General features: G+C 39.8%; 1 protein-coding gene across 8 annotated transcripts in view; it reads left to right on the top strand.

The window, feature by feature from the left end:
* LOC124232435 (uncharacterized) overlaps positions 1 to 12,017 on the top strand; it is a 64,043-nt gene that overhangs the window by 10,061 nt on the left and 41,965 nt on the right. For all 8 annotated transcript variants that reach the window (XR_006886853.1, XR_006886849.1, XR_006886852.1 and 5 more), the window contains exon 4: positions 279 to 418. Coding sequence is in view for 3 of the 8 variants with exons in the window: in XM_046649408.1 (XP_046505364.1) it covers positions 279 to 418 (140 nt within the window). In the remaining 5 variants the exon portion in view is untranslated. The remainder of the gene's footprint in view (positions 1 to 278; positions 419 to 12,017) is intronic.

Consider the following 12,017-nt stretch of genomic DNA (forward strand, 5'->3'; position numbering starts at 1 on the left):
ACATAGTAGCATGACTCCCAGAGAGAATACTTGGACATGTAACAGCCACCAGGGATAAGCCCCTATTTCCATGATGTGTGAGCTTCAGTGTCACTGTGTGGGCAGGAGGGGCTCTGTGGTGGAGCTGGGGAAGAGGCGAAGCGTCATTGCACAGCTTCCAGTGGACAAGTGGGGACAGACAAGGCCACCTTCACCCCTTTCCCCGTGTTCATGTGCTTTCCCATCCTCTCACTTTACTCCAGTCCATGTGCCGTCTTATCCCCTGACTCTCCTTCTAGTGGACCGTCAGAGGAGGGTGTGGACTCTGAGCCTCAGAAGCAGGAGCTGACAGAGAAGAACCAAGTGTGCTGGCGCGTGTGCAGACAGGTTCCTGGAGCAAGAGTGAGGAGATCAGGGTCCCATCATTGGGACACTTCAGGTAAGTCACTACCCTTCCATCAGCCTTGTCTATACAGCAGGATAACAGTACCCACTGCTGCCAACCACCCGGGAATAATCTGGAGTTTAAGTGTGATCCCATGTGGGAAAGCAATTTGTGGTGGTGGGTGGGAGGAAGGACCAGTACATTTTCAAATAATTGCATTAACAGAGACGTCCCAGTTATTGTAGAACTCTGCGTGGTAGGCATTAAATTAGTGGTGCACAAATGTCACATGTTTAGGTCAGGATATTTCCAAGTGTGGTCCATGGACCACTTTCTCAAAATCATCAGGGAGTGCTTGTGCAAATTGAGGTTCCTGCGCCCACCCTAGGTCTGCTGTATCCAAAACAGGGAGGTGAATGGGAGATGGCTGTATTTTGAAGAATTTCATTCAATTAGTTGGTTCTGGCTCATCCCAGTTTAAAAAGCACTTCTGTGGATTTACAACAGGGCGTTCTTAACATTTTGAATCCTTTGATGTCTGATTTCTTTGTCAGTTTCTCCTGTCACTCAGCTTTAAATATCTGTGTCGACTCTTGTGTGTCAAATAGGTAACAATTCCTTCATGTAAGTACAACTTTATCAGTGATTTATATGTGAGGCACTGAACTAGGCACAGGGGACACAGCATAGAGAATAAGACAGGGAGGGTCCCTGGAGCTTTCAGTCTAGTTTGGGAAAACCGGCAATAAGCAGGTCAGTCAATAAGCGGGGTGATTTCATGTGGGGATGAGTGCTTTGAAGAAAATAAACACATAAATAGAATAGAAAATGATGGATCATGGATGATTGTAGCTGGGGTTGTCAGTGAAGGTCTTTCTCAGGAAGTGACATTTGAGCTGAGTCCTGAACTACATACAGGCCAGGGCTTTGGGTCAGCGGCCCTTTGATTTGTGTGAGCACCAGTTGTTCCAGGAGCAGACGACAAGATTGAGTGGCTGGAGCCTGGCAGGCAAAGTGCAGGTGTTGGGGATGAGGTTAAAGGGGCAGACAGGAGCCAATCCAGTGTCTGTGAGGGAAAGTAAAAGTGTTCACACTCACACAGTTTGTAGGTGGCAGAACTAGGCTTTGCACCTAGTCTCTCTCCAGAGCCCACTCTGCTAGCCAGCACATTTAGCAAGAAGAAAGAGACGTGTTTAACTATGTCAACCCATAGTGGTTGATGTTAGTCTGGGGCCGTATCTCTTTGGCTGAAAACTATGCTTCTGTAGGCATTTGTCCATATACAGAGGGTATTTATTTAAGAAAAATGAAAAGGTAGTAATTATAAAAGCAAAAAAGTAATAATTATCACAGATACTGTGCATTACACAGCTTGGCTGTTGCAATAATTCCTTGGACTTCCGTGGTGGATTCTTTTCCCTTTTGAACTCAGTGCTTTTCAGATGGGAATCACATCGCTCTCTGCTCCAGTTTTTGTTTTTTGTTGGTTGGGGAGCAGGGCTGATCTGACCCTCTTTGGCAGGTGGGGCCAGAGGAGGTGTGGTGACTTACCCAGGGCCACCCAGAATTCATGGGTTAGGTCTGCCTCTGGGGCCAGGAGCGTCTCCTGTCTCACACCCAGTTCCCTGTCCATCCCACATGGCACTAGCCTTGTTCCTGTGTTTAGTGAATCACTCTTCAAGGACTCAGAGGATTCATCCTTCTCTGAGCTTATCCTGCAGGTAATAGAAGAGGACACTAAGTGGCTTCAAATAGAAGGATGTGGGGTATTGATTTTCCTCTCTTTCCCCAAACTCAATTGAGAGATTAGAAGAAACATTCCTGAAATTATGTGCCGTGTTCTCTTTTATGTCTGGCTCCTTTCAATGAACATAAGGTGTGTGTGATTTACGTTATTGCTGTCTGTAGATTATTCATTCTCTTTGGTGTATAATATTACATTGTGTGCATATGTCACAATATATGTGCATCTGTTATGGGGATTTGGATATTTTCCAGTTGTTGACTTATTATGGATAATGTTGCTATGAGTGATCTTGAACATAGCTTTTGGATGGACAATTATTTTCCTTTCTTTCGGGCATGTACCTAAGAGAGGCATTTCTGAGTCATAGGGTCTGTGTATGAGGCGCTCAGTAGATACTGCCAAGCAGTTTTTCAAAGTAGTTGTTCCAGGCTATGTTCCCAATCCTCACCAACACTTGGTGTTTTCCATCTTTTTCATTTTTGTTATTTATGTGAACGTGTTATAGTATCTCATTGTGGTTTTAATTTTAATTTCACTGAGCTCTTAAGTGTCTTTTATTATAAAGAAGGCCCCCTTGTTGTTTTTAACCTTCCAGTTATTTGCTTAAGAAACTGCATCTTTTGTCCCGTGGAATGTGCATTCTGGATTATGTTGATTATATCCTTCTTGTGTTGTTTATGTTCTTCTGCCCCTCCTCATTTCCTTTAAATTGCTGATTAGATTTAGAATCTTGATCCAATTCGGATATTTTGGCCAGAGTACTTCAGATGCGGTGTTGTACTTGTACACCAGGAGGCTCATCATGTCTGGTTGTCTCTCCTGTTGTGATGCAAAGATCCATCACTGGGTTCAGATGTTGTCAGCCTGACCCATCTGTTATAAAATTTCCCTTCTGCTTTTTTTTTTTTACAAGTTTTTTAAGGTTTTTTTGTTGTTGTTTGTTTGTTTTGGTGAGGAAGATTGGCCCTGAGCTACCAGCTGTTGGCAATCATCCTCTTTTTACTCAAGGAAGATTGTCACTGAGCTAACATCTGTGCCAGTTTTCCTGTATATTATGTGGGATGCCAGCACAGCATGGCTTGTTGAGTGGTGTGTAGGTCCATGCCCAGGATCTGAACCCGCGAACCCCAGGCTGCCGAAATGGAGTGCAAGAACTTAACCACTACGCCCCTGGGCTGGCCCCACAACTGGTTTTTACCTCATGTTTTTTGGAGCCTCTGAAAATAGTTGCCTAGATCTGCATTTCCTTAAAGGCAGTGGGAGGATGATGTTCTAATTCTGTAATTTCTTCTCCATTCATTAGCTGGAATTCTATAAAAGGAACTTCCGCCTATAAACTATTAGGTTTCCCTGAGGTATGGTTTGCACAGGAAGGGAAGGATGAATGTTTAATTTTTTGCTGTATTTCCACCTTTTAAAGTAATGAGTTGTTTCCCCAGGATCCTCCAAATGTGAGCCCTGTGTTGGTTTTGTTTGTGTTGCTTTTCTTAAGAATGTCATCATGACTCGTACATGTTTGTATGTTTGATGTGCCTTAGTCCATTGTAGTCGTTATTTTACTCGATGTCAAATTGTTCTGTCTTTGGCCATTGGGAGACCCTTCGAGTTAGCTTCTGAATCTTTTTGACATGCTTTCTGGTATGAGAGTTTGGTACGGACACATGCAGTGTAATTCCTTCTGCAGGGCTGGAGTCAACCGTTGCTCCAGAGGAGACTGAGCTCCTTTAGTGTGATGGTTTAGAGGATTTAACCTGGGGCCTAGAGTCACTCATTTCTCCCTGATTGGCCACGGTTTCTTGCCCTTTTTAGTGCATGAAGTCAGTAAATTTGTATCATATTTTCAAGAGAATGTACATTCTTAGCTTCCTTCCTGGGATGCTCCCGCATCTCTGTATAGGTTTTTATCAGTTTTTCTTAACCTTCAGTTTGTAAAATATAAGCAAATATAACATATATATGAGTTTTCTCCCTACCTCGTAGGTAAAAGTTGGCACATTCTACACAAGTAAAGTCCAATAGAAATTTTTTTAATTGATTTTTTTTAATTGCAGTAACATTGGGTTATAACATTATATAGCTTTTGGATGTACATCATAATATATTTCAAATTCTGTGTAGATTACATCATGTTCACCACCCAAAAACTAATTATAGTCTATCCCCTCACATGTGAGCCTAATCACACCTTTTGCCTTCCCTCCGTCCCCCATGGTAACCACCAATCCAATCTCCGTCACTATGTGTTTGTTTGTTGTTGTTTTTATCTTCTACTTATGATTGAGATCATATGGTATTTGACTTTCTCCCTCTGACTTATTTCATTCAGCATAATACCCTCAAGGTCCATCCATGTTGTCACAAATGGCCAGATTTCATCATTTCTTATGGCTGAGTAGTATTCCATCACATAGAAATACCACATCTTCTTTATCCGTTCGTCCCTTGATGGACACCTAGGTTGCTTCCAAGTCTTGGCTATTGTGTATAATGCTGCAATGAACATAGGGGTGCATGTATCTTTATGCATTTGCGTTTTCATGTTCTTTGGATAAATACCCAGCAGTGGGATAGCTGGATCATATAGTAGATCTATTCTTAATTTTCTGAGGATACTCCATACTGCTTTCCATAGTGACTGCACCAGTTTGCACTCCCACCAGCAGTGTACAAGAGTTCCCATCTCTCTACATCCTCTCCAACATTTGTTGTTTCCTGTCTTGTTAATTATAGCCATTCTGATGGGCGTGAGGTGATACCTCATTGTAGTTTTGATTTGCATTTCCCTGATAGCTAATGATGTTGAGCATCTTTTCATATGCCTGATGGCCATCCGTATATCTTCTTTGGAGAAATCTCTGTTCAGATCTTTTGCCCATTTTTTAATTGGGTTATTAGGTTTTTTGTTGTTGAGCTGTATGAGTTCTATGTATAATTTGGATATAACCCCTTATCCAATATATGGTTTTCAAATATCTTCTCCCAATTGTTAGGTTGTGTTTTCATTTTGTTGATGGTTTCCTTTGCTGTGCAGAAGCTTCTTAGTTTGATGTAGTCCCATTTGTTCATCTTTTTCTTTTTTTCCCTTGCCCGGTCCGACATGATTCTTGAAAATATGCTGCACAGACCGATGTCAAAGAGCATACTGCCTATGTTTTCTTCTAGAGGTTTCATGGTTTCGGGTCTTACATTCAAGTCTTTAATCCGTTTTGAGTTGATTTTTGTGCATGGTGTAAGGGAATGGTCTACTTTCATTCTTTTGCATGTGGCTGTCCAGTTTTCCCAACACCATTTATTGAAGAGACTCTCCTTTGTCCATCGTATGCTCTTGGCTCCTTTGTCGAATATTAGCTGTCCATAAATGTGTGGGTTTATTTCTGGGCTCTCGATTCTGTTCCATTGGTCTCTGTGTCTGTTTCTGTGCCAGTACCATGCTGTTTTGGTTACTATGGCTTTGTAGTATATTTTGAAATCAGGGAGTGTGATACCTCCAGGTTTGTTCTTTTTTCTCAGGAATCCTTTGGCTATTTGGGGTCTTTTGTTGTTCCGTATAAATTTTAGGATTCTTTGTTCTATTTCTGTGAAAAATGTTGTTGGAACTTTGATAGGGATTGCGTTGAATCTATAGATTGCTTCAGGAAGTATGGACATTTTAATGATGTTAATTCTTCCAATCCAAGAGCACAGAATATCTTTCCATTTCTTTGTGTCTTCTTCGATTTCTTTCAACAGTGTTTGATAGTTTTCGGTGTAGAGATCTTTCACCTCTTTGGTTAAGTTTATTCCTAGGTATTTTATTCTTTTTGTTGCAGTTGTAAATGGGATTGTCTTCTTAATTTCCTTTTCTACTACTTCGTTGTTAGTGTATAGAAATGCGACCGATTTTTGTACATTGATTTTGTATCCCGTGACTTGACTGTATTCCTTTATTGTTTCTAAAAGTTTTTTAGTGGATTCTTTAGGATTTTCTAGATATAAAATCATGTCGTCTGCAAAGAATGACAGTTTCACTTCTTCTTTTCCAATGTGGATCCCTTTTATTTCTTTTTCCTGCCTGATTGCTCTGGCTGGGAATTCCAATACTATGTTAAGTAAGAGTGGTGACAGTGGGCATCCTTGTGTGGTTCCTGTTCTTAAAGGGATAGCTTTCAATTTTTCTCCATTGAGAATGATATTTGCTGTGGGTTTGTCATACATGGCCTTTATTATGTTGAGGTATTTTCCCTCTATACCCATTTTATTTAGAGTTTTTATCATAAATGGATGCTGTATCTTGTCAAATGCTTTCTCGGCATGTATTGAGATGATCATGTGATTTTTATTCTTCGTTTTGTTAATGTGGTGTATCACGTTGATAGATTTGCGGATGTTGAACCATCCCTGCATCCCTGGAATGAAACCCACTTGATCATGATGTATGATCTTTTTAATGTATTGTTGTATTCGATTTGCTAGTATTTTGTTGAGGATTTTTGCATCGATTTTCATCAGTGATATTGGCCTGTAATTTTCTGTTTTGTGTTGTCCTTGTCTGGTTTTGGTATCAGGATAATGTTGGTTTCGTAGAATGAGTTAGGAAGCCTCCCCTCCTTTTCAATTTTTTGGAAGAGTTTGAGAAGGATAGGTATTAAGTCTTCTTTGAATGTTTGGTAGAATTCACCAGGAAGCCATCTGGTCCTGAACTTTTAGTTTTTGGGAGGTTTTTGATTGCTGTTTCAATCTCCTTACTGGTGATAGGTCTATTCAAATTTCCTACCTCTTCTTGGTCCAGTTTTGGAAGGTTGTATGTTTCTAAGAATTTATCCATTTCTTCTAGATTATCCAATTTGTTGGCATATGGCTTTTCATAGTATTCTCTTATCTTTTGTATTTCTGAGATATCTGTTGTAATCTCTCCTCTTTCATTTCTGATTTTATTTATTTGAGCCTTCTCTCTTTTTTTCTTGGTGAGTCTAGCTAAGCGTTTGTCAATTTTGTTTATCTTTTCAAAGAACCAACTCTTGGTTTCATTTATTTTTTCTATTGTGTTTTTAGTCTCTATATCATTTATTTCTGCTCTGATTTTTATTATTTCCTTCCTTCTGCTGATTTTGGGCTTTGTTTGTTGTTCTTTGTCCAGTACCTTTAGATGTGCTTTTAGATTGTCTATTTGAGATTTTTCTTCTTTGTTGAGGTAGGCCTGAACTGCTATGAGCTTCCCTCTTAGAACCACTCTTGCTGTATCCCACAGATTTTGGCATGTCGTATTTTCATTTTCATTTGTCTCCAGGAATTTTTTCATTTCTTCTTTGATTTCTTCATTGACCCAATCGTTCTTCAGTAGCATTTTGGTTATCTTCACATTTTTGCGGCTTTTCTGGTTTTATTCCTGTAGTTGACTTCTAGTTTCATTCCTTTGTGGTCAGAAAAGATGCATGGTATTATTTCTGTTTTCTTAAATTTATTGAGACTTGTTTTGTGGCCTAATATGTGATCTATCCAGGATAATCTTCCATGTGCATTTGAAAAGAATGTGTATTCTGTGATTTTTGGATGGAATGTTCTGTATATATCTACTAAATCCATCTGGTCTAATGTGTCCTTTAAGGCCAGTGTTTCCTTACTGATCTTCTGTTTGGATGATCTATCCATTGGTGTGAGTGGAGTGTTAAATTCCCCTGCTATTACTGTGTTACTGTCTATTTCTCCTTTTATGTCTGTTAATAATTGCTTTGTATGTTTAGGTGCATCGATATTTACAAGTGTTATATTTTCTTGTTGGATTGTTCCTTTTATCATTATGTAGTGCCCGTCTTGTCTCTTGGTACAGTTTTTGTTTTAAAGTCTATTTTATCTGATATAACTATTGCTACCCCTGCTTTCTTTTCTTTGCCATTTGCATGGAATATCTATTTCCATCCTTTCACTTTCAGTTTGTGAATGTCTTTAGGTCTGAAGTGTGTCATTGGAAGCAGCATATACATGGGTCTTGTTTTTTTATCCAATTGGCCACCCTATGGCATTTGATTGGAGCATTTAGTCCATTGATGTTTAAAGTGGCTATTAGTAAATGTGTATTTATTGCCATTTTGTTACTTATTTTTTTTCTGAGCATTTTAGTAGTTCTTCTCTGTACCTGTCTTTTTCTCTTGCTTTCTTCCCTTCTGGTTTGATGGCTATCTTTAGTAATATGTTTGATTTCTTTTGTCTTACTTTCTTGCTTGCTTATTATAGGTTTCTGATTTGTGATTACCATGAGGATCCTATTTAGTATTCTATGTATATAACAGTCTATATCGAGTTGATAGACTCGTTAGCTTGACCTCTTTCTAAAAGCTCTACTTTTTCACTCCCCTCCTCCCACATTTTATGTTTTCCAAATCATATATAGCCTCTTGTTTAATGTGTGTCTATCCATTACCCTCTTATCATTGAAATAGGTGATTTTAGTACATTTGTCTTTTAATCTTCATATTATCTTCACAGATAGTTGATCTGCTACCTTTACTATATCTTTACCTTTTCCAGTGATTTTATTGCCTGTTTTTTGTTGTCATTGTTTTGGTTTTTTGATAATAATTTTTTTTATCTCTATTTGTGGTCATTGCTTTCCCACTTAAATAAGTCCCTTCAGCATTTCTTGTAGAACTGGTTTCTTGGTGATAAACTCCTTTAATTCTTGCTTGTCTGGGAAGCTATTTATCTCTCCTTCCAATCTGAATGGCAACCTTGGTGGATAGAGTATTCTTGGCTGTAGGTTTTTCCTTTTAGCACTTTAAATACATCTTGCATTTCTCTTCTCACCTGTAGGGTCTCGGCTGAGAAGTCCCCTGATAGCCTGATGGGCTTCCCTTTATGTGTCACTTGTGACCTTTCTCTTGCTGCTTTTTACGATTCTCTCTTTGTCTTTAATTTTGGACATTTTAATTGTAATATGTCTTGGTGTGGGCCTCTTTGGTCTTATCTTACTTGGAGCTCTCTGTGCTTTATGAACTTGGATGTGTGTTTTCTTCCTAAGATTAGGAAAATTTTCATCTATTATATCTTCAAATAAATTTTCTGCCCCTTTGTCTCTCTCTTCTCCTTCTGGGACACCTATAATCCAAATGTTAGCATACTTCATATTGTACCGGAGTTCCCTTAGACTGTTCTCATTCTGTCTAATTCGTTTTTCTGTTCTGCTTGGGTGATTTCCTCTAGTCTTTCACCTAGCTCGCTGATCCATTCTTCTGCATCCTCTACTCTGCTATTGAGTCCCTCTAGTGAACTTCTCATTTCCAGTACTGTATTCTTCATTTCTGATTGCTTTTTTTTTTATTAATGTTATGATAGATTACAACCTTGTGAGATTTCAGTTGTACATTTTTGTTAGTCATGTTGTGGGTACACCACTTCCCCCTTTGTGCCCTCACCCCCACCCCCCCTTTTCCCTGGTAACCACCAATCAGATCTCCTTGTCAATATACTAACTTCCACCTATGAGTGGAGTCATATAGAGTTCATCTTTCTCTGACTGGCTTATTTCGCTTAACATAATACTCTCGAGGTCCATCCACGTTGCTGTGAATGGGCCAATTTTGTCTTTTTTTATGGCTGAGTATATTCCATTGTGTATATATACCACATCTTCTTTATCCAATCATCAGTTTCTGGGCATGTAGGTTGGTTCCACATCTTGGCTATTGTAAATAATGCTGCAATGAACATAGGGGTGCAAGGGACTCTTGGGATTTCTGATTTCAGGTTCTTAGGATAGATACCTAGTAATGGGATGGCTGGGTCATAGGGTATTTCAATTTTTAACTTTTTGAGAAATCTCCATACTGTTTTCCATAGTGGCTGTACCAGTTTGCATTCCCATCAACAGTGTATGAGGGTTCCTTTTTCTCCACAACCTCTCCAATATTTGTCGCTCTTGGTTTTGGATGTTTTTGCCAATCTAACGGGTGTAAGGTGATATCTTAGTGTAGTTTTGATTTGCATTTCCCTGATGATTAGCGATGATGAACATCTTTTCATGTGTCTCTTGGCCATATTCATATCTTCTTTTGAGAAATGTCTGTTCATGTCCTCTGCCCATTTTTTGATTGGGTTGTTTGTTTTTTTGTTGTTGAGCCGTGTGAGTTCTTTGTATATTATGGAGATTAAGCCTTTGTCGGATAAGTGGCTTGTAAATATTTTTTCCCAATTAGTGGGCTGTTTTCTTGTTTCAATCCTGTTGTCCCTTGCCTTGAAGAAGCTCTTTAGTCTGATGAAGTCCCATTTGTTTATTCTTTCTATTGTTTCCCTCAACTGAGGAGTTATAGTGTCTGAAAAGATTCTTTTGAAACTGATGTCAAAGAGTGTACTGCCTATATTCTCTTCCAGAAGACTTATTGTTTCAGGCCTAATCTTTAGGTCTTTGATCCATTTTGAGTTTATTTTGGTGTGTGGTGAAAAAGAATGGTCAATTTTCAATCTTTTGCATGTGGCTGTCCAGTTTTCCCAGCACCATTTGTTGAAGAGACTTTCTTTTCTCCATTGTAGGCCCTCTGCTCCTTTGTCAAAGATTAGCTGTCCATAGATGTGTGGCTTTATCTCTGGGCTTTCGATTCTGTTCCATTGATCTGTGGACCTGTTTTTGTACCAGTACCATGCTGTTTTGATAACTGTAGCTTTGTAGTGTGTTTTGAAATCGGGGATTGTGATTCCGCTGGCTTTGTTTTTCTTGCTCAGGATTGCTTTAGCAATTCGCGGTCTTTTGTTGCCCCATATGAATTTTAGGATTCTTTGTTCAATTTCTGTGAAGAATGTTCTTGGGATTCTGATTGGGATAGCATTGAATCTGTAGATTGCTACACTACATCAACAAAATGAAAAACAAAAACCACATGATCATCTCAATAGATGCAGAGAAAGCATTCGACAAGATCCAACACCCATTTATGATAAAAACCCTCAATAAAATGGGTATAGAAGGAAAGTACCTCAACATAATAAAGGCCATATATGACAGACCCACAGCCAACATCATACTCAATGGACAAAAATTGAAAGCCATCCCTCTGAGGACAGGAACAAGACAAGGGTGCCCACTTTCACCACTCCTATTCAACATAGTACTGGAGGTGTTGGCCAGAGCAATTCGGCAGGAAAAAGAAATAAAAGGAATCCAAATAGGTAACGAAGAAGTAAAACTCTCGCTGTTTGCAGACGACATGATCTTATATATAGAAACCCCAAAGAATCCATAGAAAAACTATTAGAAATAATCAACAACTACAGCAAAGTAGCAGGGTATAAAATCAACATACATAAATCAGTAGCATTTCTATACACTAACAATGAACTAACAGAAAAAGAACTCAAGAACTCAATCCCATTCACAATCGCAACGAAAAGAATAAAATACCTTGGGATAAACAGTCCTATTGCAGCTTTCCTCTTCATTGGGTTGGTACCCAGTGTAGCTGGTTGCTAGGCTCAGGGGCTCACAGTTGCTATAGGCCTCAGGCCTAGAAGGCTGTTGTCAGTTCTCTTAGGAGTGCAGCTGAGTGGGGCTGGCCCTAGGCAGGGGTGCATTCAATTGTTTCAGGCTTTGGAAGGTGTGGCTGATCCTTTTTATGGCAATTTGTGAAGCACAGGTCTTCTGCTGCTGATAAGCCTCACCCCCCACAGGACCACATACACAGTCAACACAGTCCTAGTCCGTGCACACTTCTCAACCCCCCGGAGCGTACCCTGATGCCACACTGCAGAGGCCCCTACCTCTCCACCAGTGACCCTTGCAGTTCACCTGGTGCTCACACAGGCCCTGCCCCACAGAGGCAGACACCCTTGCCTGCCTGCAGAGGATCCAGGCAGTCAGTGCAGGCTGAAAAGTAGCCTGAGGGCTTGCTGTTAGGTGGAGCCGATCCCTAGGGTGGGTTGCTTGCCCTGGCTGAACTGGAT

The sequence above is a fragment of the Equus quagga genome, unplaced genomic scaffold (genome assembly GCF_021613505.1).
Source record: "Equus quagga isolate Etosha38 unplaced genomic scaffold, UCLA_HA_Equagga_1.0 HiC_scaffold_605_RagTag, whole genome shotgun sequence".
Taxonomy (NCBI): Eukaryota; Metazoa; Chordata; class Mammalia; order Perissodactyla; family Equidae; genus Equus; species Equus quagga.